General features: G+C 56.8%; 2 protein-coding genes across 2 annotated transcripts in view; one reads left to right on the top strand and one right to left on the bottom strand.

Annotated features, from left to right (window-relative positions):
- The window catches only part of UBN1 (ubinuclein 1), a 27,565-nt gene extending 26,549 nt beyond the window's left edge, over positions 1-1,016 (top strand). The window contains exon 18 of the mRNA XM_032126419.1: positions 72-1,016. Within this exon, the coding sequence (XP_031982310.1) occupies positions 72-103 (32 nt within the window). The 3' untranslated portion in view covers positions 104-1,016. The remainder of the gene's footprint in view (positions 1-71) is intronic.
- PPL (periplakin) overlaps positions 680-26,026 on the bottom strand; it is a 27,707-nt gene continuing 2,360 nt past the window's right edge. The window contains exons 2-22 of the mRNA XM_032126414.1: positions 18,522-18,621; positions 17,741-17,895; positions 17,177-17,297; positions 16,537-16,662; positions 16,198-16,239; positions 15,916-16,077; positions 15,392-15,499; positions 14,786-14,881; positions 13,677-13,799; positions 12,640-12,786; positions 11,767-11,918; positions 11,154-11,251; positions 10,749-10,906; positions 9,668-9,846; positions 9,427-9,565; positions 7,878-8,071; positions 7,013-7,163; positions 6,638-6,721; positions 5,973-6,089; positions 5,264-5,356; positions 680-4,228 (exon numbers count right to left, since the gene is read on the bottom strand). Of these exons, the coding sequence (XP_031982305.1) occupies positions 1,544-4,228; positions 5,264-5,356; positions 5,973-6,089; positions 6,638-6,721; positions 7,013-7,163; positions 7,878-8,071; positions 9,427-9,565; positions 9,668-9,846; positions 10,749-10,906; positions 11,154-11,251; positions 11,767-11,918; positions 12,640-12,786; positions 13,677-13,799; positions 14,786-14,881; positions 15,392-15,499; positions 15,916-16,077; positions 16,198-16,239; positions 16,537-16,662; positions 17,177-17,297; positions 17,741-17,895; positions 18,522-18,621 (5,230 nt within the window). The 3' untranslated portion in view covers positions 680-1,543. The remainder of the gene's footprint in view (positions 4,229-5,263; positions 5,357-5,972; positions 6,090-6,637; positions 6,722-7,012; positions 7,164-7,877; positions 8,072-9,426; positions 9,566-9,667; positions 9,847-10,748; positions 10,907-11,153; positions 11,252-11,766; positions 11,919-12,639; positions 12,787-13,676; positions 13,800-14,785; positions 14,882-15,391; positions 15,500-15,915; positions 16,078-16,197; positions 16,240-16,536; positions 16,663-17,176; positions 17,298-17,740; positions 17,896-18,521; positions 18,622-26,026) is intronic.

Raw genomic sequence — 26,026 nt, forward strand, 5'->3', positions numbered from 1 at the left:
GCTTTTTTTTCCCCCCACCCATCTCCTTACCTCTAGTTCCCTGACTTTGATTCCATGAATTTCTGTTGCAGCTTGGATGCTCATCTGTGGCTTGAGTGAGTAATGAATTATTGACTGTTTTAAAGTCTCCTATGTGGTGAGTGAATGGCAGCTCTGTTACAGCTGCTGTAGGGGTAGGAATGTTTCTTCTCATTCCCTGTGCTCCTGCTGGTGCTTGAAGTTGGCCTCTGCTGGAAAGGACGTGTGGGGCTCAGATCCCAGAGCACCAGAGTGATTCTCCCTGACCCTTTCATTCGCAGAGGTAAAACAGTGCTGTTAATCCCCAGAGCCAGGAGGGATAAGCAGGGAATGCTTATGGCTGCTTTCATGGATATCAGAGCTCACTGGGGTTTGGGTATTAGCTGAAATTTGGGAAAAAGGAAGTGAATGGGCTCTGGTACCATCTCAGTGTAATCCACTGTTCTCCTGCACCTGCAGTCCCTCTCTTTCGTGCACTTCACTCCCATCTAATGCTGCTAATTAGTCCCAGCTCCAATGCTGCTCCAGGAAGTTCCCCCTTGGAAAAGAGCCAACAGCTAAGATGATAATCTTAGTGTTTTAATTCTGACTCCAAAATGGCAACTTCTTGTGCAGCCAAAGATCAAGAGGCTGCCGTAATTAATAAAGACCAGCCACTTTCTGATTGGAACCACTGCATTTTTATTTTGTACTATAAATAGAATTCCCCTCTATTCCCCATTCCCTTACACAAGTAAATGAAACGTAGCTGCATGTAACTCCATCCAGGAAAACACCAGCACAAACAGCTTTTAACCACGAGGGAAGGAGCTGTCTGTGGGAGGCCCTCTGCGTTGGGTTCCCTTGCATGCTGTGCACAACCCCTTGTGTCTGGTGGTTCTGCCATCCCTTCGTGCCCTTTTCCTTGACCTCTGTGGTGTGTGAGTGCTCCTCCTGGATCACTGGCTGGTGCCATCGAAGTACACCTTCACTCTTCCCCAGCAGCACAGGCACAGAGGTGAACAAAAGGTGGTGGTGGGTCTTGACGTGGTGATGCTGGACTGAAACCTTGGTTTCCACAGAGGCTGGTTTTCTCAGAGGACGAGCCCATCATTGAGTCAGTTGTCCACGGTGGGACTGTCTGGCTTATCAACATGCAGCTGATGTAACCAGCACCTGCTGGTCACCTCGGAGTCACCTGGACCTTCAGTCTCTCTCCTGACACGGCTTTGTACCCGACTATGTGAGTAGAAGTTGAGGAAACTGCAGGTTCTACCGAGTCTTTGGACTTGAGGCACTTCACTGTCCTAAGGCTTTCTGTTGTTTTCTGGTAGGCAGGAAGGAAGAGGGGGAGAAGGTTTGGCAGATGTTTTGCACTACTGGTGGTGTCTTCTGCAGTGTGTGACAGCAAGCGGCGTGGCTGCGTAGCATGGCCGGGGCAGAGGCTGTAGCAGTTTGGAAGACGCGAAGGAGGGCGAGGCTTTGCAGTGATCTGGGTGTCTACGAGGCGCTGCAGCTCTGACTGGCTGCTCTTGAAGTAAAGTTTCTAAAGTGGAGCGAGCGCTGTGTAATTGCTTCCGGACACCAAGACTGCCAGCTCCTGGATAGACATCTCCTTGTTGAGGTAACTGTTGTACTGGGCCATGGTGAGCCTGCCGCTCTTCAGGGCGTCCTCGATGGAGAACTCCCTGCCAGACTTCCTGTCGAGGATCACGGATGATTCCCCGTTGGGACCCTTTATTGAGATCTCCTCCCAGTCACATTCCTGGCTCTTCAGTTTGACAAACAGGCTCCATTCAATGAGGCCGAACACGTGAGCTTCCTCTGGAGACATCTCTTTTCCTGTGTCGGGGTCAATGACCACGATGGAGCGCCTCAGGTGGTTCTCTCTTTGCTCCCTCTTGATAGCCACCGTCTTGAGGCGGTTCTGGAGTTGCTCAATCTCTGCATCTTTTTCTCTGGACAACTGCTTCAGGTCCTCTAACTCTCTTTCCAAAGCTTGGAACCTGGAGTCCAGGTTTATTCCACTGTCCACGTGGGTCATGTTTCTCAAATCCTGAGCTTCTGTTGCGGTGAGTTCAATCTCTGACTGCAGTCTCCTTGTTTCCATCAGCAAATTCTGTTTCTCGAGGTGTAGCTTGTGGTTTTCCTCTCTTAACAAGTCTAGCTCCTTTGATGACTTGGAGTTGTTGAATTCCACCTCAGACAGCCTGGTTTCCAGGCGGTTGATATCTGCATCCAGCTCCCTCTTGCGCCTACTTTCTTCCTCCAGGTTGCTCTTCAGCTTTTGAATCTCGTACTCTGTGTCTCCTTTGTCCACTTGGACACTCTCTGAAAAGACCACTTTCTCCTTGACTTCCATCTTCTCCAAAGAAAAGAGCTTCTTTCTCAGGGCTTCCAGCTCGGTTTGTAGGACTTGTCTGCGGTGCTTCTCTTCTTCTAACTCCAGCTTGAGGAGGGAGTGCTCCTTCTCCTGCTGGGGATCTTGCTGAAGGATCACTTTCTGTTTCACAGTCACTCGTTCTGTCGTTTCTCTTTCCTGTTCTTCCAGCTCGTTCAGCCGGATCCTGAGCCTCTGCACCTCCAGCTCAGCCTCCCTGCGGGCCTGTCTCTCCTTCTCCAGCTCCTCAAGCTGCCGCTCCAGCTCGGAGCGTCTCCTCTGCAGCTTGCGCAGCTCCTCGCGGAGGCCGTCGATCTGCTTCAGCTCGCTCTCGATGCTCTGGGAGAAGGAGTTCACCTCAGCTTTCAAGGCAGGATCCTGCTCATACTTCACTACTTCCTGCTGGACCACTTTCTCCTTCACCTGAGAAAGTTCTTCCTCCTTCTGTCTTACTTTTTCTTCTTGGAGAAGCCGCTCCCTCTCCAGGTCAATGTGCTTCATCTGTTCGTCTGCCAGCTGCACTCGCAGCGACTCTACCTCCTCTCTAGTCTTGGGGTCTTCCCGAAACTGGAGGATTTCTTGAACAACTTCCTTCATTTGCACTTGAGGTTTGGTGTCTTTCAAAGCTTGTATCTCTTGTTTCAGCTGGTAGATCTCCAGGTCAGCTCTTTCGATGGCTCCGGTTCTCTCTATGATTTCCTCCCGGAGTCGCTGTAGCTCCTTTTCGGTTTCTGGATCATTCTTGTACTTAATGACCTCCTTAATGACTTCTTTGACTTCTACGAGGGGCCCTCTGTTCTTCAGAGCAGCCAGCTCATTCTGGCAGCTCTTCAGCTGTTCATCCCCACCACGGTACCTCCTCTCCTGCTCTACCAGCTCCAAGCGAAGGTTGGCAACTTCATTCTCAGCCTTGGGGTCTGGGCGCACAATCTCACGCACTTTCTCCTGAACAACCACCTTGGAGTTCTCCTCCTCCAGCAGCTGGATTTTCCTGAGCAGCTCAGCCTTTTCCCGCTCGTTGGAGCGGCCCTTGGACTTCTCATCTTCGTACTGGCGCCGGAGCTCGTTCACCTCCCTCTCAATGACCAAGTCCTTCTCCACCTTCAGCACCTCCTTGACGGTGATTTTGCCCTCAGCCATGGCCCGTTCCTTCTCCAGACGCTTGAGCTTGTCCTGGAGGAAGTTGAGCTCTTCCTCGTGCTTCTGCCGAAGGGCGCTCTCCCTCTCCTTGGTCTCCTGCAACATCCGGAATTCCATCTCCAGCTGGGGATCGTTCTGCAGCTTCAGCACCTCCTTCTCCGTTACCTTCTCCTGCTCTTTGTTCTTCTCGCTGGACAGCACAGCAATTTGTTGGCGTAAGAGGATGACTTCACTCTCCCTGGTCCCTTCCTGCCTCCTGAGCTCTTCCAGTTCCTCTTTGAGCTTCAGGATTTCATCAGCTTGAGCCTTATCTTGTTCAATCCTCAGCACCTCTTTCACTATGTACTCCTGCCCTCCTTCCCTCTTCTCATGCTCCAGGACATGCAGCCGGATTTTAAGAGCCTCCAGCTCATCCTGGAGCACCTGGTTCTTGCGCTGCTCCTCTGCCAGGTTTTGCTGCAGTCTTTGGAAGCTCTCCTCCAGCTGGGGGTCAGGCACCTTCTTCACCAGTTCTTTCTTCACCACGGTTTCTTGGGGCTTCTGGTTTTGCAGGTGGACAATGTTGTTCTGAATGGCTTTGATCTCCGCTTCCAGCTGTTGCCGACGCTGAGTCTCATCCTCGAGCTCTTTCTTCAACTTCCAAACTTCTTCCACAGGCCTTACAGACTTTTTGGTCTGGGCAAATTCTTGTGTCACCTGAATCTCTGGCTGCTGTTGTTGGAAAAAGGATCAAAAAAGATTAGTCCAAAAAATCCAGTTAATCACACTTTCGGTGCTTACCATCATAGAATCACAGAATCATTTAGGTTGGAAAAGCCCTCCAAGATCATCGAGTCCAACCTGTGACTGATCCCCACCTTGGCACCCAGCCCAGAGCACTGAGTGCCACATCCAGGAATGGTGGAACACATCCACCACCTCCCTGGGCAGCCCCTTCCAGGGCCTGAGCACCCTTTCCATTGGGAAATTCCTGCTGATGTCCAACCTAAACCTCCCCTGGCCCAGCCTGAGGCCATTCCCTCTCCTCCTGTCCCTGTTCCCTGGCAGCAGAGCCCGACCCCCCCGGCTGCCCCCTCCTGTCAGGGACTTGTGCAGAGCCACAAGGTCCCCCCTGAGCCTCCTTTGCTCCAGCCTGAGCCCCTTTCCCAGCTCCCTCAGCCACTCCTGGGGCTCCAGCCCCTTCCCAGCTCCGTTCCCTTCCCTGGACATGCTCCAGCCCTTCAATGTCTCGTCTTGAGGGACCCAGAACTGGACACAGCCCTCAGGGTGCCTCAGCAGTGCCAGCACAGAGGGACAATCACTGCCCTGGTCCTGCCACGCTGTTCCTGACCCAGGCCAGGATATCGGTGCCTCCAACAAAACAACAGGAGGGAGCTGAGCTATGGCAAGCTCTGAGCGGGGAGTACCTGCAAACAGACTTCTCTGTGGGTTCCCAGCCTAAGAAATCCTTTCTGCAATGCCTGCTGCTGTCAGAACAAAGCTTTAAGCCACAAGGGACACTAATTCTGCTGCAGAATGGCAAGAAGAGTGTTAAAAATTACATGGAGCTTCCTAGGATGAGTGGGAAATGAGACCGGGGGGTGGTCTGTCCCATTTAAGTGTCTGCTGATTAATGATTTAGGGGGACAAAACACCAGCTAGACTTGTCTCCAGTTCAGCTTGTATTGGCAGAGCCCCACGTGTGTGTCATTCACAGGTCCAACACGTGTGTCCCTCCATCACCACCTCGCTCCTGTGGTCACTCACCTGCCGCAGGAGGCTCTGGGCAAACTCCAGGTTCTGCAGCCTCTGCTTGTTCACAGCGTTCACTTCTGTGTATTTGGCTGCCAGAACAGCTTCCTGCCGAACAAAAACGTGTTGGGAAGAGCTCCAGAAGGCCAGAAACAACAGGCCCTAAAGACGTAGCTCTGGGTGCCCCTCTAAAAACCTACAGCGACGAACTGCTGAGTTTTCGGGGAGGGAGAGGGATTCTCATGCACAGACACACTCATGGTCATACTGTGGTTTTCCTACTCAGGAGAAGCAAAAAGAGGTGCAGGAAGAACCAGGTGAGGAAGCTGAGGAAGAACGAGGTGGACACTTCTGCCTGCCCCCGTAGGCAGGAGGAGTTTGAGGCAGGTAGCAAACAGATCCTGCATCAATAAATAGCTTGTGACCTCATCTCGCTGTAAGTATTTCTATCTTTGGTGGCGAAATCTCTCTGAAAGTCTAGAGAAGGGAAAAACTTCCAGGTTTTTGGCTTTTCTCCTCCTTTTTCCCTTCCACAAGTGTTAAATCCAGTATTTTCCCCCTCCCTCATTCTGGCCAGTCCAAAAAATGATAAAAAATCCCTTCCTCCTGATTCTCTGCCCTTCCCTGCCAAGGTCCCCCACAGCAAATGGAGGTGTTTGCAAACCCCCAGTGCTCCCGTGAGCTGCCCTCTGCTTTAGCTCTGCTCTGGCTGCCCCTTGCTTACCTCCTCTTTCACTTTGGCAGCTGGGGACTGCAGCCTGGGTTTCTTGCTCGTGTAGCCATTCCGGCCATTCTCCAGGTCCAGGATGGACCGCAGCTTCTCAGCTTCCAACTCGTAGTCCTGTGGGAGGACATTCCCAGGAGAAACAGGGAATTACTGGGTCCCCTTCGTGCACAGGGTCCTCCTAAGCTGCCCTGGCTTTAACAACTTCACCTGTTTTTTGGGAAGGCCACAAAACGCCCCCCTCTGCTCTGGAGCCAGGCTGGGAGAGCTGGGGGTGCTCACCTAGACAAGTGAAGGATCCCGGGAGAGCTCAGAGCCCCTTGCAGGGCCTAAAGGGGCTCCAGGAGAGCTGCAGAGGGACTGGGGACAAGGCATGGAGGGACAGGACACAGGGAATGGCTTCCCAGTGCCAGAGGGCAGGGCTGGATGGGATATGGGGAAGGAATTGTTCCCTGGGAGGGTGGGCAGGCCCTGGCACAGGGTGCCCAGAGCAGCTGGGGCTGCCCCTGGATCCCTGGCAGTGTCCAAGCCCAGGCTGGACAGGGCTTGGAGCAGGCTGGGACAGTGGAAGGTGTCCCTGCCATGGCAGGGGGTGGAATGAGGGTCCCTTCTAATCCAAATACTCGGTTTCTCTGTTCTCTCACAGGCAGAATTTCAGTCCTTACCTTCACTGCCTGCTGGTACTGCTGAGCTGTGGCAGAGACCTTCTGCACCTCCTGTTCCTTGCTTGCAATGTCACTGAGCAGGGCCTGGGTGCACAGAGATAGATACAGGTCAGAGGGAACACAACACCCAAATGCATCCTTCAGCCTTTCTGGGGGTTACCATTAAAATCACAACCCTGAGAATTCCAACCTCCTCGAGCAGCCCTGCTATGTGTAACCAAGGCACAGGGGGACAGCGGGACCTTAGAGCACAAGAATAAATCTAATAAATATTTAAATTTTGTTATTTGATGTTCAGGAGCTCTTGAAGTTCTGTTTCTTTTAGCATTGTTCCCTCTCCTCTCCCTGGGGAGCCCAGGCTGCTCTGGGAATTACCGCTTGGCTCTTCAGCTTCATCTCCACTTGCTGGATGTTGTCAGTCTCCTGGGGCTCGTAGCTGGGGATGCTGCACAGGAACTGGTTCACCTTGTCGTAGTTGGTGCGGTAGTTGGAGTAGGCACTTTTTGCTTTCTGCAGCGTCTGCGTTCTGTGGGGGAAATAATTGCCAGAGATCTGCCGGGATGAACCATGCTTCTCACAGAGATATGATGGAACTCTGTTTATTCTGTTGTCAGACCCATAGTTATGCCCTAATTCCCCAAGCACACCATAAGCAAGCTCCATACTATTGGGTTACAGCTACTGTTCACACGGCCTTTAATAGCAAGCGATTGGTTACAGATTAATATGCACACAACTAACTAACATAAGTCTTTCTATGGTCAGCATCCCCCTCCCCAACATCCTGTTGGCTTGCCACATCAGCATTGCTCCTCTCTTTTTTCCCTAGTCAAGGACAGCTCACTAATATAATTTGGATTGTGCACGTGTACATGTCCCTATTCACTCAGCCATTTCTCTACAGGAAATCAGCTCAGCTTCAGTCCCGTCACATCTCCTGTGCCTGCTGCAGACACCTCTTAACCCATCCCACTTCCCCTGCTCCCTAAAGACATGGATTTGAGCCAGAGTTGTTCTCTTGGTACTGCTGTTGCAAGAGAACTTCATCTGAAAGTTTTCCCAGCTCTACCTAGCCAGCACATGCCAGCAACCTCTCCCTCTTCCTCCTCAGACCTCCCTGGAAGCCCTTCTGCAACTCCTCCTTCCCAGGATGCTGTTGTGCCTCCTGCAATTCCAGCGTGCTTCCAACTCCACAGCCAATATCCTGGCTCTCCAGGCTGATCCTGCCCTGCAGTCTCACCTGTGGTCGATCTGCTTGCTGAGGTTGTTGAAGCGCTGGTTGAGCTTGTAGAGCTCTGCCTCCTGGCGCTCGATGTCGGGGCAGTGCTCCTGGAACTTGCTGGCCAGGGTGTTGGAGCACGTCTTGGTCCTCTGCAGGTTCTGCTCGGCTTCTCTCAGCAGGAACTTCTTGGACTGGAGCTCGGTGCCCATGGCCTGTGGAAAAAAAGCAGGAAATGGGAATTCTCCGGGGGTTCACACAAGCCAGGCTCTTGCCACTGTTGTCACCTGCATCAACTCCAGCAACTGCACTGGAGCTGGAGGGCTGAGCGGCAGCAGTGCCAGCAGCTGTGGAAAAAACCAAGTTCAAGGCTTGCATGCTAAGCAGAACCACCTGGTAAACCTGACAGGGACAAAAGCCACCTCTTGCTCCCTCCTCAACCTGCTGACCTTTAAAAGTAACCGTACGATGTGCAAAATAGCTGCTGCTCCTCATGCAAGGCTTGGATCCTGTTCTTGCCAGTGCAGCAACTCTGGAAGGAGCAGTGAAAGCTCTTCCATGTTAGTCTGAACCTGGGATTTCATGGAAAAGAGCACAGAAAATTCTGGCCTAGCCAGTTCTTGGTCTTTCTACAGCACAAGAATTGCCAGTTCGGGTAGTTTTCCTAGCAAGAACTGTTCTCAAAGCCCTGCCAGGTCCATCTTTCCAATATCAGGCCACTGTGTTGCATTTCCCAGACCCTTTTACCCTTCACTTCTCTAAGAATCACAGAAGGTTTTCATTTGGAAAAAGCTTAAAGCTCATCTCATCCCACCCCCTGCCATGGCAGGGACACCTTCCACTAGCCCAGCTTGCTCCAAGCCCCGTCCAACCTGGCCTTGGACACTTCCAGGGATCCAGGGGCAGCCACAGCTTCTCTGGGCACCCTGTGCCAGGGCCTCCCCACCCTCACAGAGCAGCATTTCTTCCTCATATCTCATTTAAATCTTTTCTCTTTTAGTTTAAAACCATTCCTCTTGTCCTGTCAGTATCTGCCTGTGTAAAAAGTCTCTCTCCCTCTTTTTTATAATATTCCTTTAGGCCCTGCAAGGGGCTCTGAGGTGTCCCTGGAGCCTTCACTTGTCCAGGTGAGCACCCCCAGCTCTCCCAGCCTGGCTCCAGAGCAGAGGGCGGCTCCAGCCCTTGGAGCATCTTCTCTGGACCTGCTCCAACAGGTCCATGTGTTCCTTGTGCTGAGGACTCCAGACCTGGACACAGCACTGCTGTGGGAGGGTCTCACAAGGGCAGAGTAGAGAGGGAATCGATCTGCATTAGTCCTTTTGTCAAATCACAGGACTTCAAGTGGGATTTGATTTGATTTGCTTTGATTTGCTTTGATTTGATTTGGGGATGGGAGGTGTTTGTGTTTGAAGCAGGTGGGGATCACTGAGGTCAAGGTGAGCTCTCACCCCCAGCTGGGGGAGGCCACCCTGTCACCAACAGACCCAAGCTTGTGAGTTGAGCAGGAGTCACCACAGTTTTTGGGAAGTGGTTTTGCACGTGCAGCATGCGAACAGGGCAGGAAACTCACCAGCAGCTCTTCCTTCTTCCTGTCCACCACTTTCAAGTCCTCTGGTACCGTGTCATCTATGACCAGCTTGTTCTCATAGGCTGACAGCAGGTCTCGGCCTTGCTGGAGGCTCCTCTCCAAGTTTGTGGCCACCTCAACCCTGGAGGGACACGAGAGGAAGGTGTTTAAGCACACCTGCACCCTCCTCCTGCAGGATCCTGTGTTAGGCCGGGCTCGAGCCAGGATTTAAGCCATGACTTACTTCTCCTGGGCAGCGCTGAGCAGCTGCACCACACGCTCGTACTTCTTGTTGGTGTTCTCCACCTTGTTCCTCACCAGGGTCGCGCTGCCCGTGTTGGGCACGGATTCGATGAAGGCCTCGCACTCCTGGATCTTCCTCATTTTCTCAGGCTCAATCCGACGGACCTCATTGGTGATGTTCTGCAGGAGGAACAAAGCCTTTAGAGCAGCTGAGCCACGACCTGGTGGCTACAAAGGAGGCACCCTTGGCTGTCCAGGGTGAGGAAGGGGGTCAGGTCTGAGGATTTGTGTTGGGTGGAAGGTGCCTTTCAGCCCTGCAGGGCACAGAGGGATATTTTTGGCTGATTTTCTTTTGACCTGTCCCTCCTTAGCAAGGAAACTCCAGCTGGGGAGTGGTTCCCAGCAGCTCTAGCTCTGTCAGGGACATGCTGGATTCATCTGGGCCGTTGGGCTCTGACGGATGAGTCCTTGCCTGGACATCAAAGCGCTGCAGGCAGTTGGGGCAATTTGCTTTCACTTGTGGTGGCACCTGGATTTTGACACAGCCCTGGGCAAGTGCTGTAACCAGGACCTCAACTTCCTCCTAAACCAAGGGAGGTTTGTGGCACGGAGCCTGGCTTAATTAGGGGTCTGAAGGAGAGGAAAGGAGCTGGATGCTACTGGCACTGGAGCCTGGAGGAGCAGGTCCACAAGGAGAAACTGCCTCGGACCACAAAGGTTTTCCTGTTCCTCTCTGAGCTGGTGAGAGTGGTGGCAAAGTTAACGTCCCTGCTGTGCTCAGATTACAGGCAGGATCAAAAGCTGAGGGCTCCCCTCTCATCCTCACAGCCACCACCTGCAGCCAGCACCTTTTTCCCATTCAACTGAGCGGGGCCAGAAGCAGGGCAAAGGTTTTGGGCTTCTGAGGCTGCTCATAGGGCTGCTCCCCATCTCTACTGGAGGAAGCTGTGAGCATCACTCCATCCCCCATCTCCCGGGCTCAGGGAGCACTTTAAGCACCCCTGGTTATTGAGAACCACACTGGAGACCCTTTGGGAGCACAGTCCCTGTAAGGCACCATCCCCCAGCTCCACAGCCCCTGCCTTGAGGTCCTTGGAGCGCTCGGTGCTGTCCTGCACTGCCCGGCTCTGCTCCAGCGGCGGCCGGAGGTTTGCTGTGATGGCTTTCTCCTGCTTGTCCAGGTCACTGTTGACTTTCTCCAGCCCTGCCAGGAGCTGGCGTCCCCGAACTGATGCAGCATCTGGAAAACAAGAGGAGACCAGATTAAAGCTGGATGGAACTGGGTGTGGGCTCAGTCCCACCAGTGAATGCCAAACCCTCATCCCGAGACCAGCCTGCTGTGACCACAGCCTGGCTGCTCTGCCCCTGCACCCGTCCAGCAGTGTTGTCCCCAGGACCCTCAGGAGATGGGAACATCTCCATAAGGTGCTCCACCACCTCAGTTCAAGCCTTTCTGTGCCCCAGGCTGCCCTCCCGCTGTCCCACACCTCCGATGCTGTCTGCCTTCAGCCCCTCATAGCGCTGCTGGAGGACGTTCTTGCAGTTGTTGGTCTTCTCCTTCACAGTCACATAGTGCTTGGCAATTCTGCAAAACGGGACAGCAGGAGGTCAGTCAGACCCTCAGCCTCTCCATCACCCCGTCACCATCCCTGCACTGCTCCAGGAAGCAGCTCCAGCTCGGGAGGGGTTGTGGGGGCTGCTCCCTCGAGGCAGCCATGAAGCAGGTGGGGGAAAAAGCACCTTCACCCCACGCTGGGGTAGAGCAGTGTCTTCATTAGAACAGGGGAGACGCAGCCAGGCAGGGACCTGCCTGCTGAGGGAGGGGTGGGCAGCTCCCCTGCCATAATGGCCCTCCAGAGCAGGGGGGACCTGGATGGCTCTGAGCTGGCCCCCCTTTGCTTGTGGGCAAGCAGGAAGGGGCAGGAATTCCTTCTGGAGGAAGCCTGAGGCTTCCAGAAAGCAGAGCTTCGCTGTGGGAAGCGGGGCAGGAGCCCTGGGGTGCCAGGCGGGGCTGCAGCGCTGGAGGCAGGGCCTGGGGCTGGGGAAGGCAAAGGCCGGAGGGGCAGTGGGATGGTCCTGCCCGAGGCTGGGGGCACGTACTGCTCTGCCAGGGCTATTGCTTCGGGGTCGGGCGGGGGGATCATGAAGCAGACCCCGGGGGCGCTGATCGTGTCTCCTGCGCTGTCGGCCACTTCCCAAACGTCTCCGCTGTTCCTCTGCAGGGTGTAGTGGGCTCCGCGGCTGATCTGGCCCTGGGGACACGAACCGGTCACAGCAGCACGGCAGGAACGGCGGGGAGGCAGCACCGGCACACCCCGATCCCTTCTGCCGGCTTCTCCGAGAGTCTGCCCCTTGCCAGAAACTCATGTGCCCGCTCCTCCCTGCCCGCAGCCTCCAGGCACCGAGCCCTGCCTCTTGCGACAGCCGCGGCGAGCGCATTCCCACTCGGGCAGAGAGGAGGAGGCGTTTCCAGGGCTGTGCTCCGGCTTTCCTTTTCGGAGAAGCCGGCAGCTGAGTCAGCTGGAGCTGCTGACTCCTGTCCCACCCCTGCCACCGGTGGCTGGCTGTCCCATCCCTTTGGCCAGCTACTCAGCCCTGCAAAGACTGGCACGGTGCTGGCGGGGATGAGGGGATGTGGCCTGGGAATGGCCGGTGGTGGGGCGGTGTTCCTTTGGTCAGGAACACGCCGGGACATCAGCACAGGGAGCGTGGGAATGTGACAGAGCTGTGCTGTCGCAACGTCCCGAGGGTGTGTCCGAGGCAGGGAGGCCGCGTTTCCCCCAGACCCCTCCTGCTCCTCCGCTGCAAAACCTGCTCTTCCCACTGGGGCGAGGGCGACCTTTGCCTCGCTCCCACTGCAGGAACCACCACGGCTTGGAAAAAACCTGCTCCTTCCCCCAGAGCCACTTCCACCCCCTGAGGAGGCGGTGCCGGCAGCAGCGCTGCTCGCCCCTGGGCCAGGGATGGTGGTACCTGCTCGCCCTCGTACTCGCAGAGAGCCTCCACGGGGATGGGCTGCGGCGGCGGCTCCCGGCGGTAGCGCAGGGGCAGGACCTGCTGGCTGCGCTCCTGCAGCGACTTCACCACGGCCTCGTACTTGTCCAAGGCCTTCTCCTGGTCCTGGCACGGGGCAACAACAAGAAACAGGGGAAGAACGAACTCCTGGGATCTCGCAGCCAGGGAGGAGCTGGGACACGCAGCCGGGACAGAGACTGCGGCTTCTCCTGTGTTTGTGCTACTGAAGGCACCTCCTGCAGCCCCGTGTCCCTGCTCCTGGTGCTTCTGCACTCTCCTCCCTCTTTCTGCAGCCAGGCTGAGGACCGGGACTGTGCCCAGGGGTTGCCGTGCCAGCGGGCAGTGCCAGGGTTCCCTGGTGCATGGCCTATACCTGCGTGGCTGTGTGTCACTGCACAGCCCCACTCCCAGCTCTGAGTCCAGCCCTGAGTCCAGCCCTGCCACAAGGCTCTCCAGCAGCTGCTCTATTTCTAGCCCTGAAGGTGGAGATCCCGAGATGTTGAGTGGGATGGAGCACGCAGGAGGAGAGGGGACAGCTCCTGGGAAGAGCTATCAGCTGTCCCGGGCCACCTGCATCAGCTGGGCCTGCTGCAGCATGCTTGGGCTTGAGCTTGGATTTAGGTTTAGGCTTAGGCTCGAGCTCCGGCTCAGCACGGCCCATTCCAAGTGGGCGATCTCCAGCCCAGCTCACTGCAGCTCAGCGAGTTCCACAACCTCCTCTGGCAGCAGGTCTAATTATGCTCCCACCCTTAACGAGCGCTAACTCAATGAGAGAACAAATAAAAACCAGCCCAGTGAGCAATTACGTTGCTAGGGGAGAGGCAATCTCTAGCCAGGGGGGAAGGAAGAGCGGGGAGAAGGCCGGGCACAGGGAGGCAGCAGCAGGAGAAAGCTGGGCCAGGTGCCCACATGGGTGGGGACGTCCCTCTGCCAGTGCCATGGGGACAGTGGTTCCTGCTGCTGCCTCCCCTGCAGTCCTGCCTGCAGACACTCACATCCAGCTCCCGGAGGAGAGACTCCAGCTGGTATCTGTCCTTGAACTCCGGGCTGAATTTTTGGTCCAGGTCTGTATCCACCTTCTTCAAAAGCTCCTGAGCATCCTTAGTGTCCTTCTGAAACTGCAGAAAGGGAAAGTCTCTTGTGAGAGAGGGTCCTGCTGAAACATGGAGCAGACCCTCCATGGTCTTCACACAGCCACCAGGACCTGCTCTGGACATGCAGAATATGTGGAGAAAGGCAAGGGATCACTATTTCCCTTGCTCAGGACATCAGATCGAAGGAAACAACAACCAGGAGCCACTTATTCCGTGCAGAGCTGTTAAGTCTCACCTTTCCCTGCCCTCAGTTCTGTTTCACTGGGACAGCATCACCACGGTGTGTGGTGCCTCCACTGCCAGCGCCAGGAGAAGGCAGAGCCAAGCCCTTCCACGCACAAACCATCCCCTGGGGCAGCTGTTCTGGCAGATCCCCACGACAGGCACCGCCTGGGCTGGGCACCACGGCTCAGCTTTGGCAAGAGACTCATCGGGTGGCGAACACGCCCAGGCTGTGGGAGAGGAATCCAGCCCGACCTGCTCCCCTGCAGAGCCTCCCTGGCTGTCGGATGCCATTTATCCAGCAGACATCTGTCTGCCCCGCTCCGCTCCGCTGGGACACTCAGCCCTTGTGCCGGGCTCCCCCGGGGGCAGCTCTGCTGGTGGCAGCTGGGATTTCCTACGTGGTCCTGTTCTGCTTCCCAGTGGAGCACTCAAGGTCTCCCCATGCCGTGTTTGGGGCTGAGGGATCTCTGCCGTCCTGGGGGCAAGGATGCTGACACCAACTGTGGCTCACGAAAGTCAGTGTGGGAGCAGAAGCTTTCTGCAAGTCACGCTTTGGCCAAGCACTCACTGACCTTTGGTGCCTGAGCAATTGTGACTCGTGTTCTATCAGCTCAAGGTGTTCTCCTAGCCATAAAAATCCTGGGTTTAGAGCACTCCAGTCCTGGTTTTAGGACCTCTTCTACCCAATTTCCAGAACAGCAGGAATTTTTGTATTCTAGGATCTCCTGCAACCCAGCACCTGCTCTCTAGGCTCCAACAACTCGCTGCCCCCGGGGATGTGGTACCTTGTGGAAGTCCTCCATGAACTTCAGGTGGCTCTCCTCGCAGATCAGCAGGTTCAGATACTCCTTCCAGTCGGCGTGCACGGCCTCGATGTGAGCCTGCAACGCAGGGGTGGGAGGGGGACATCAGCAGGACCCCCGTGGCAGGGGCAGTCCTGAACTGGTCACCAGGAAGTCCCAGTTGCCATCCTGAGTGAGCAGCTCTTTGGCTGCCTCTGGAGCCACCCAGATGCTCTCAAGGGGAATCTAGGATGGGAATACCCAAGGCTGGGATGATCCCATGGGAACATAGGCTGTGTGGAGGTGGCAAATCCTTGTGGCCATCCTCCCAACCAAACAGGGAAGGGTTCCACCATAATTCATCCTCTCTAGGTGGGCACAGGGTAATTGCCACAGGAATGAGGAAGATGGGAAGAGCTCCTTAGGTTTATCTTCGCTCCTCCAGTGGTGTTTACACATCTGCAGGTGAAGGAGGCTTTTTCCCCCTTGGCATCTCAGGAACTAAAGTCACGAGTGGTGTTGGCAGCGGGTCCCACTCTGGAGAATGGCTGGGTGAGTCCCCCAAGCTCCAGGATGGGTGGGGAGCTGGGACCCATCCCTGGTGCTCACCTCGATGGCGTTCTTCCCGGGGTGGTTCTGGGCCAGCAGCTGATCCCCATCGGCATGCAGCTTGTTGATCGCCTCCTCCTTCTCCTCCAGCTTCCGGTGGATGAAGTTCTGGATGGGGAGAGGTGAGATATTGATCCCCACGCAAAGGGAGGAGACCCTGGCTGCAGTCTGAGGCTGAGCAGCTCTACAAGACAAAGTGTGGTGCTCCCCCACTGCAGCTTTCACTTTTCCTTCCCTTGCAGATGTTGCTAAAGATGTGACTCCTGCTGAGCCAGCGCTGAGATAAGGGACAGGAGGCTGAGGGCGCCGTCACGCCTCGTTATCTTTGGCAGAAGTAAGAATTAACCTCACTATCCCTGTGCTATCAGCTGGACATCTCAAAGCCCTTCATGATGGGCTGGGAGAGACTGAGGCATGGGGGAAGGAACATTTCCTGCCCTCATCCAGCTCCCCTGGCCCCGTGCCCAGCTCCCTTTTGCCTGGCACCAGCCGGAGCGGGGCCAGGCTGCCAGGAGCGCACGGACCTCGTACTGGCGGCGCCGGCTGGGGTAGTCCAGGTTGTGGTCGCTCCAGTCATAATGGGTCCTGTCCTTGGCCTGCTGATCCAGCCAGTAGAGCTTGTTGGTGCAGCGCTGCATGTAGTCCTGCAGCGAGTTCAGGTCCTGCTGCCGCTGCTGGGAGCCGGCCTGCACAGGGGCACAGGGAGAGCTCAGCCCAAAGCTCCTCTCTGTGGGTCCCCCAGGGGTGCCCAGCCACCCAGGACCCCTCCAGGGAGGTTCTTCCCCCAGGACCCCAGAGGCTCTTACCAGCAGCTTCTGGTATCTGGCTTGGAAGTCGCTCATGGTTTCCTGGAGGAGAAGCAAGGCAAGGATTAGGAGCGGTGTCTGGAGAGCAGTGGTCTGACAGGGGCTTGAGGGTGCAGAGGGATGTGGGTTTAGGCTGGAAGGGGATGTGGGTTTATGGGATTTGCCTCATTGTAAAGCCAGAGCCGGTGTGCGATGGTGAGCTCTGAGGCTGGATCTGGGCACCCACCCAAACCTGCTCCGGGCTGCAGCAGCCTGGATGGTGTGACACCCTCCCCTTCATCCACAGCTCGGGGCAGGGCTGACCCTGCAGGGCAGCAGGAGCGGGGCAGGAGAGCTGACCTTGCTGCCTTCCTTGACGATGTGTGGCCCGATGGCCATGACCTCGTTGTGGAAGATGTTGTGCTCTTCTACTTGGCTGTTGACCAGCGGCAGGTCAGTCCCAAAGCCTTTGCTGCTCAACGCGTCCTGGGGCACACAGGAGTTGGGGTTAGCACTGGGGGAATGGGGGGGAGGCTGCTGACCCCTAGGAAACTCCTCTTGGAGGCGGCTGTGGAGCTGGGCTGGGATGGGCTCTGGGATCTGCGGTGTACGGATGCCCCAGGAGCACGTAGGTGAAATCGGCTGTGCTGGAGGGCAGCCATGGGAAAAACAGTTTGGGGGGTTTAACCCTTCTCTGGCTGGAAGTGGGAGTGGGATAAAATAAAAAATAAGGGCTGTGGAGTAGAGCCTAAAGCAGGTGGTGACTGGGGATGCTGAGGCCAGGACCGGTGCCACCTTGAGCACTGACTCCTGGTGCCACAGCCCCTGGCCTTGTCCCGTCACCTCTGCCCCTCCCCTGCCACGCCGCTGTTTGCTGCTCCCACCCAGTACGGAGCTGCCCAGAAGTTTCCCAAGAGCCAGTTTCTCCACAGGAGCTGCAGGAGTTCCCACCCAGCTGGTGCTACTGGCCAGGCAGTGACACTGGTGGCCCCCTTGGTACCTGTTTCTCCTCGATCACTGTTGACCAGTTGACCTGGGGCTCGATGTGCTGCAGGGGGAAGTTGTAGATCTGGTCGTGTTTCACACGCAGGTTTGCCACTCGCTCCTTCAGCTGCCGGATGCTGCAGGAAGGGAAAGGTGAGGGTGGGATGCAGGATGTGGGCATGGGCTGGCATTAGCGTTGGTGGGTGTAGGTGATCCTCTGCCAGGCCCCCATGGATGGTGGGCTGTCCTTAGGCTGGCAGCAGCTGGGCTGTGCAGTGGCTGGGCAGGGAGAGGGCAGAGGATCCTGTGCTCTGTCCTCTGCCAGGGGCTGTTCCATGGCTGTGAGCCCAGGGCAGGACCTGGGGCAGAGCGTGGGGCTCAGCGGGCAGGTGCCACCCTGCCACGCTGCCATCATCTCGCACTCTGTGTGCCCAGGACGGTGGGGGTCACACACCCTAATGGGAGTTGGGATGCAGAGGAGCCCGTGGTGACCCCCCCACTGCAGGCAGCAGCTGAGCAAGGCCCCTGGAGGGGCCTCCCCCTCGTCCAAGGGCTCTGGGGACAGGTGGGTGGCACTCACTCTTCTGTGATCATGTCCCCCTGGGGGTGCTTCATGTGCCGGGCCACGGCCGCGTCCCCATCCAGCACGTAGAGCAGCTTGTCGGACTCGGAGAGTTTCTGTGCCGTCAGCTCCTTGTACTGCGCCAGCTGGCACGCCTTGATCTTGTGCAGGTCCTGCGCCACGGGGACACGAGGAAGGGTCACACAAGTGGTGTCCAAGAGGTCATCCCACCCCGCTCTCCCTTGGCACTGCAGATGGGCAGGAGCTCTGCTGTCTCCCATCCCCCTGGGATGTATTTGGCTTTCCCCTCTCCTATCTCAGGATCCTGGAATGGCTTGGGTTGGAAGGGACCTTAAAGACCATCCAGCTCCAACTCCCTCGCCACAGGCAGGGACACCTTCCACTCGATGAGGTTGCTCCCAGTCCCATCCGAGCTGGCCTGCTGAGGAAGGGCTGGGGAGCTGCATCACCCTGGCATGCATCCTTTGGGAAGGGGAGATGGTTCAGGCCTCTCCTCCTCCATCCCAGCTCCCTTCTGGGATGCACATCCCCACTCTGCACAGTACTACCCCCCTGCGTAGGGGCGAGTTTTGCGGCCCTGTTACACCCTCCCACCCTCTTCCCACGAGCGGGGGGACCCCACCATCCCACCTTGCACCCATCACAGGGCTGGGCAGCCACCCACACGGGCATAGGAGAGGAGGGGAGGCCCGAGAAGTGCCAAGGGCTGCGGCAGGAGGCAGAGGGGAGACAGGGCTGCTGGGAGGAGCCTGCGAATGCAGGACCGTGCCTCGCTTACATTTTGCATTCGGGAGTCGGTCTCCACGATGTTTTTCTCCACCTGGTCAGCATTTTTCTGCAGGCGCTCGATGAGCTCGGTCAGCTCTTTGCTGGAGATGCTGGGGAGAGAAAGGGGGGCTCGTCACCCCCCAAAGCCGGCCACAGCTCCCGGGGTGCCCGCGGGGTGCCGTGACCCCGGGGGCGGCCGGGGGCCAGCCGAGCCTGCCAGGCACTGCAGCTGCGGGTGACTCACTGCTGCCTTCCCAACACTTTCCAAAATACTCGGCCGCTGGCCCAGGACGGGGTGGGGGGTGAGGGACGTGGTATCTCCCACGGGTGGAAATGGGAGTGATGCCCGAGCCTCCCTCGGCTTCGGAGCAAGGAAGAGAAGAGCTGTTTGCAGGGACAGGGAGAGAATCGCAGAATGTGCTCAGCTGGAAGGGACTCACAAGGATCAGCAACTCCTGGCCCTGCACAGACACCCCAACAACCCCACCCTGGGCCTGAGAAGGGGGGTCCAGTGTGGAAAGAGAGGAGCTGGAGCAGCAGAGAGGCCCTGGCCCCCCATGCCCACAGGGCAGGTGGCCCCTTTGAGGCTGTTGCCCGCGGGCAGCCCCTGCCTGCAGCCCTGCTGTGCCCCTCCGTGCCGTGCTCGGGGCTTCCTCCTCTGCAAGGACTTATTCACGCTTTAAACCCAGGACAGGGCTGGGATCACACACGTTGCATCTCTTTCAGTGCTTTCTCCCATGCTGGGCACTGGTTTTGCTCCCAGGCTGACACTGGCCAGGCTGGCAGGGTGCAGGGCCAACCCAAATATTCCCATCCAAGTGCAGGGACGACGGAGCTGGAGCAGAGGCAGAACAACCCGTGACACGGCTTCTGCATTGCTGGGCTTATTTTAAACATTTCATCTCCTTGCTGTCCCTTTGGCTGCAAGGAGAGGCTGCAGCATGCCAGGGCCAGCTCCAGGGGCCGTGTGCCAGGCAGTGCCCACAGCTCTCCCACCTCTGACCAGAGGCAGGAGCAGGGTGTGCTCCCCAAATCCCTGCAGCCGGAGGGAGCTGAGGCTGCTGGCGAGGCTGGGGTGTCCCAGCTGTGCTGCTTTGCCATCTGGGCTTAAACCAAGGGCTGGCTCAGTCCAGTCCCAACCACCTCAATATGAGCCTTAATGACCTCGTTATGTGGTGGCAGAATGAATCTTTATATAGCACTTGGAAGTGTCACCTGCTGCTGGAGCAGCTGGAGAGGAGGAGCGGGGCTGGCTGGGGACAGCAGGGCTGCCTGGGGGAGCACCAGCATCCCAGCAGTGCTGGCTCGTGGCACAGAGAGTTCCTGCACCCACAGGTGGAACCATGGAATTGTAAGGGTTGGAAAAGCCCTCTGAGTTTATCGAATCCAACCATTCCCCAGCACTGCCAAGGCCACCACTGACCCCAAGTGCCACATCCACACGGCTTTTAAATCCCCCCAGGGATGGTGACCCCAGCACTGCCCTGGGCAGCTGTGCCAGTGCCTGACCACCCTTCCCATGAAGGAATTTCCCCAATATCCAACCTAAACCTCCCCTGGCCCAGCCTGAGGCCGTTCCCTCTCCTCCTGTCCCTGTTCCCTGGCAGCAGAGCCCGACCCCCCCCGGCTGCCCCCTCCTGTCAGGGACTTGTGCAGAGCCACAAGGTCCCCCCTGAGCCTCCTTTGCTCCAGCCTGAGCCCCTTTCCCAGCTCCCTCAGCCGCTCCTGGGGCTCCAGCCCCTTCCCCAGCTCTGTTCCCTTCTCTGGACATGCTCCAGCCCCTCAGTGTTGTGAGTAGCCCAGAACTGACCCCAGGATTGGAGCTGCAGCTCCCCCAGGACTCTGGTGCTGAGTTTCAGGAGCTGTTCCTGCCTGTCCCATGTGCTGCCGCTTCAGTGCAGCAGAACAAACCAAACCCCAGCTCTGGGCTTGTTCCTCCCTACCTCAAACCTGCCCCAGGCTACAGGAGCCTTGTGGCATCCAACAGCTCCAGGAAAGTTCACACTTCCCTGGGAAGTTCTGGTATGAGCATGGTTTACACTGATTTTTTTCTTTTTATAGAAGCTGCATCATCAGGATGGTACTCGGAGGTTTGTGCCCGTCACTGTGCCTGCTGCTTGCCTGGCACCTCCTGCATCAGCAGCAATGAACCCGGTGGGCATTCCTGGGCAGAGGAGCCAAGGAAGGGGTCGTTGGGAGTCGTGGTTGCAAGAATTCCAAGGATGATTCTCATTCTGTGTTCAGTAATCACGGCTGGAGGGTGCAGGGTGCACCGGGAGATGGGATGTGGGTGGCTGGGTCCTGCTCCAACAGTAGAAGCAGCTCCTCAAAATCCACTTTGGGGTTTCTTCCAACCTTCATCATCCCACAGAAACCAGGGCAAATGTCAGATGGAATCAGTGGTTTGGAGCGGGTGACTGAAACGTGCTGCGCGTGTTTGGGTGGCTTCGGGTGATGGTTGCTCAGAGCTGGCATCTCCTGCATCCTGGCAGAGCTTGCAGCCACCAAGGAGCCTTCCTCGCCTCCCACCTGGGAACTGGAGGCCACCTGAGCTCCAGGAGGAGGGTGGGAGAGGCTCATTATCCAGGTGGGAGCTTGGGATGCTTCGCTGTGAGAGGTGGGAGCTGGACTGGCACCGAACTGGGCAAGAGCTGGAAGCTCTAGCTGGCTTCTCTCCTTGTGCCATACCTTGGTCTCAGTGACTCCAGCAAGTCCAAGAATGGATCTTCAGGGTTTCAGTGGATCTACAGCATGGATGGAAAACCCATCCCAAAACTCAGAAGAAGTCTGGGGTGTTTCTAGTTCTAGATTTGACTGAAACCTCTAAATTGTAGGGAGGAAATGAAGCTAAGCCAGGAATTTTTTAAATCTGTGGCTGTGGTTCAGCCATGGCTTCCTGAGCTGTTACTGGTGACCTGGTCTGGCAGAGCGGAGCCTGGAGCTTCGGCCGAGCCTTTGTGCTCACTTTGCATCAGCAGCACTGATCTCAGGTGCTGGGAGCAGCGAGTGCAACAGCCCAGCCCTGACCCCTCCCTCAGGTACCGGCTGTGCCGGGCCGCTGTGGGATGGGGATGTTGTGTCCAGGCAAGGAGGAGCCCCTCATGCCCTTCTCCCTGCTCCTCTCTGAGGCTGGAGCCACAAGCTCTCCTCAGCCCTGTCATCACCTGTGCCCTTCCCAAGGCGAGGATGCTGCCCCTGGACGCCCCTCCCCACCTCCCGCCCTCAATGACTCCGGGAACCCAGGGCCAGGGCAGAGCCACCCCCCAGCCCCGTGGCACCCAGAGACAGTGACATCCCTTCTCCATCACTGCAGGGGCTGGGAGCAGGTGAGGGGGATGGGAGGGCAGAGAATGGCAGTTCCCTGTGTTGGTTTGCCCGGTAAGCCAGAAACTGCTGCTCCCGTGTGCGGTATCTGGGTGACCAGGGAGAAGAAACGCAGCCTCGCTCAGAGCAAGCAAGGACATGCTGGGGTGTGATCTGGGCATGGCTCGGCCCTCCTGACGCACACCAGAGAAGCTGTTTGCTCTCTCCACCTCTGTGGTTTATGTGAGAGTCACCAGCCGAGGCTTTGGGACAGGGAACTCTCATAAAAACTCCCCATGGGAGCTGCATCTCAAACCTGCAGTGTCAGGGAGCTGCTCCCGTGCACCCCATCCTGCCCTGAGCAGGGAGCGTGGTGTGTGCTCTGCTCATCCCACTGCTGCTGGGAATGCAGGGATAACAGGTGTGCAGGAATAAAGAGACAAAGCAGAGAGAATGGGAACCTCTCGTGTGAGCTCTCTCTCATTTGTGTATCTATTTCTCCACACTCGTCACTTTGGTGCCACTTCATCAACCAGCTTGGACATCCCTGACGTGAGAACGTCAGCCCTGTTAATCACCCACCTGTCCCCTCCACAGCTGGGTCTGTGTGGATAAACCGGAGGAGGAGCACAGTCCCTGCATCCAGCTGGATGTCACACAGGGAACGCTGAAACCTGGCTGAAATCTCCATGCCAGGGGATGGAGGAGTTTGGCTTCCCTGTGCCCTTCATCTGTTGTGAGGGGGAAGATGCTGAGTGCCAGGCCAAGGGGGAATGGCTTCCCACTGCCAGAGGGCAGGGTTAGATGGGAGATTGGGAAGGAATTGTTCCCTGGGAGGGTGGGCAGGCCCTGGCACAGGGTGCCCAGAGCAGCTGTGGCTGCCCCTGGATCCCTGGCAGTGCCCAAGGCCAGGTTGGACATTGGGGCTTGGAGCAGCCTGGGACAGTGGAAGGTGTCCCTGCCATGGCAGGGGGTGGGATGAGATGAGCTTGAAGCTCCCTTCCAACCCAACCCATTCCATGACTCTGTGCAGGAGAAGCACAAATGGATGGGCAGAGCAGTCAGGAAGCCTTGGCTGTCCCAGGAAAGGCGTGTGGATGGGATTGATGGGACGTGGCTCTTTTGGGAAGCTGCTGGGAAGAGCCATGGATGCATCCAGGCTTTGGAGCAGAGCTGCTGGCAGGGTAAGACAAAGGGAAACCAGGGCCAAAAAACAGGCTGGGGGGGATGGCTGGAGCATGGAGCAGAGCCGGGGAGGGAGAAGGGCAGGATTTGGCCAGAGCCCAGCTGGGATGGGCAGCACACACGAGGCTGAGCAGAGCCAGGAGCGAAGGTGCCCAGGGCACGGCCCCTGCGAGGCTGCAGCAGAGGGGAGAAATGCAGAGCTGCTCTGCTGGAATAGATAAGGCTTTGTTTGAGAGATGAAAAAAAAAAAAAAAAATTAATAAAAGCCTGGAAAAACTGGCTTTGCCATTTCTGGAGAAGTTTAACATTCTCTGGTCAGGAAGGAAAAAATGATCTCTCTCATGGAAAGCCGTGCTCGGCAGATGAGTTGTTTTTTGTCAATGCCATTGCCTGGCTGGGGTGAAGGACCCCAGGTCATTCCCATGGGGAATGGGAGGGGTTTTTGGGGTTTCTCCCAGCTGGGGGGCCAGGAGGAAGCAGCTGCTCCGCGGCAGACAGCACTTCATCCATGTACCCCAATTCTGACCTCAGGACCTTTGTTTCAGAGGGGTTCGGGTATTTCTTAAGGCTTAGGGGGGTTTTTTAGGGTTCAGGTTTTTCTTTCTTAGGGTTTTGTTTTCTTAGGGTTTTGGTGATTTTTCTTAGTACTTTAGTTGTGATTTGTTGGGGTTTTTTTATTAAGAGAGGTTCTCAACAGGCAAATATGATGATAATTATTGTGACATGAAAACTTTGCTGCTGAAAACCAGATTTTTTTTCCTCTATTCCTTTCTCTTTTCCCATTAGGCTGCACCCTCACTGGTAAGAGCAGTTTTTGGAGCAAACCTCCCCAAGATCAGTATCTCCAGGATGTCCAAAGGTCTTGTGCTTGCTGGCAAGTGGTAGAAAATGCCTTTGATTTCTCAAGTTTCCTTTTTCCAGACCAGGAGGCTGTTTCCTTAATCCCTCCAAGGGAGGATGTTCAGACACTCCTGAAGTTTTGACTGCTCCAGCTGACCGAGGCCCCTGGGAAGGCTCCTGCTGGGAGCTTGTGCCATGAACCCAATCCTTGCTGGGAGGATAATGGCAAGGGCTCTGTCCTGCTCAGGGATGCTCCTCTCCTGTCAGGAAGCCTTCCCATCCCAGAGGCTTCTCCTGGTGGGATGGCTTGGCCAGGGACAGGGGAGTTGGTTGAGGATGGGATCTGAGCACGGATCCTGGTCCTGCTCACTGCATGCCACCACTGGGATGGACAATCAGCACACCAGGCAGTGGCCACCCACTGCTGCTCTCAATTCCATCCCCATTCAATGTCCATTTATACAGATTGCATTAAAAAACTCTCCCATGTCAACCCTGCTGCTGGAGGCCAGACTTTAGGAGGGATTAATCCTCCAGAAGGCCCCAGAAGAGAGCTATAAACATCCTTAAAGCTCCCCAAGCCACAGCTCCCCCTGCATGAAATTCTCTCATGCTGCTTTTCCACTGGAGTGGAACTGTGGCAGGATAGAGGGCACAAGGGCTGGGCTCTGGCTACAGTAATTCAGGTGTGGGAGAGATTAGGATCTGGCTGAAAACTCAGGGCAGAGTTCTGTCAGGCTGCCCACGTCAGGGTGTAGCTGGACAGCAGGCTTGCTGTGCTGAGCCCAGCCTGTTCCAGCTGCATTTATCTTCCCTCAGAGGGATGGTGATATTTTATTGTAATGTGCATGGAAATGAGAGCAGAAGTCGGGCGAGCGATGGGAGGCTCGCTCCGCCCTCAGCACAGAGCAGCTCCTGACTCACCTGCTGTCTGGGCCTCCTGCTGACTCCAGCCCTCTCAAACAGCCTCTGGAAATGGGTGCCAGCCCTGCAGGCAGAGCTGGCCCAGCTGCCTGCACCCCTCTTACATGGGCAGTGACACCGGTAAGGGTCTCTGGGGCTGGGAGCACTCCTGGGTGGGTGCTCTCACCCCGAGGACCCTGAGGATGAACAGCTTTCCTGCTGGCAGGAGGGAGAGTTTCAGCAGCAGCTGTGAAGGCTGGACTGGTTTTTATAATGAAATTATCAAATGGTTTGAATTAGATAGGCAGGGACACCTTCCACTGGCCCAGGCTGCTCCAAGCCCCGTCCAGCCTGGCCTTGGACACTGCCAGGGATCCAGGGGCAGCCACAGCTGCTCTGGGCACCCTGTGCCAGAGCCTTACCACCCTCACTGTTTTCTACCTGCCAAACCTGGACTATCCAAAGAAGAAGCCCACCTCCTGTTTTCTAAGCATGGCAAGTGTTTGAGGAAGATGATGTGGAAGGAGGCTGATGATTTTCCCCCACACTGTGGCTCTGTTCAAGGCTCGTGCCTTCCCTTGCAGGGACACACATCCATGTAACAGCTCCGTGGGCAGGGCTGAACTCCCAGGGCCTTATGGCACTGGGGTGAGAGCAGAATAAAGCAACCAAGTGCATGAGACAGAAGAAATGTCACCATCATCCTCCAGGATCCCCAGCCAAGGCAGGGAGTGCCCAGGGCTGGATGGGGATGGCTACTGAGCCTGAAGCCCACGAGCCCAGGCAGACCACAGAGCTGCAGCAGATACTCCTAAGGAGAGACTTGGAGCCTGGTGCTGCTGGATGGGAGGTTGAGGGTCCCTTTGGGTTGGGACAGGGTGGCTGTCACATCCAGGGGGACAAAGAGTTGTTCATGGGGAGATTGCAGCACCTGGCTTGGGTGCCAGTGCTGCTCATCGAGCTGTTCCCATCCTGGGCAGGCTTTGTCCGAGGCTGAGGAAGCCACCAAGGCTCCCATGGCTCCTTTCCAGGCACTGTCCTGCTGCCGGCTGATGTTCCCCGGGCAGCCCCTGCCTCACTCAGCTGAGCTCGTGGCCCTGGCTCCTGGGGCTGGCAGGACACGCTCCAGTGCCCCTCGCTCTTGCCAAACCAGTGCTGGGTTCTTGCCCTGTCCCTCGGTGCTCTGGAAGCTCCGTCACGGGCAGCGCCCTGGCACCGAGCCCTGCCCAAGGTGCAGCCCCTGCAGCCCCGCGGGGCGCAGGATGAGGCCGGGCTCACGCGGTG

This window comes from Corvus moneduloides, chromosome 16, assembly GCF_009650955.1.
Source record: "Corvus moneduloides isolate bCorMon1 chromosome 16, bCorMon1.pri, whole genome shotgun sequence".
NCBI classification, from domain to species: domain Eukaryota; kingdom Metazoa; phylum Chordata; class Aves; order Passeriformes; family Corvidae; genus Corvus; species Corvus moneduloides.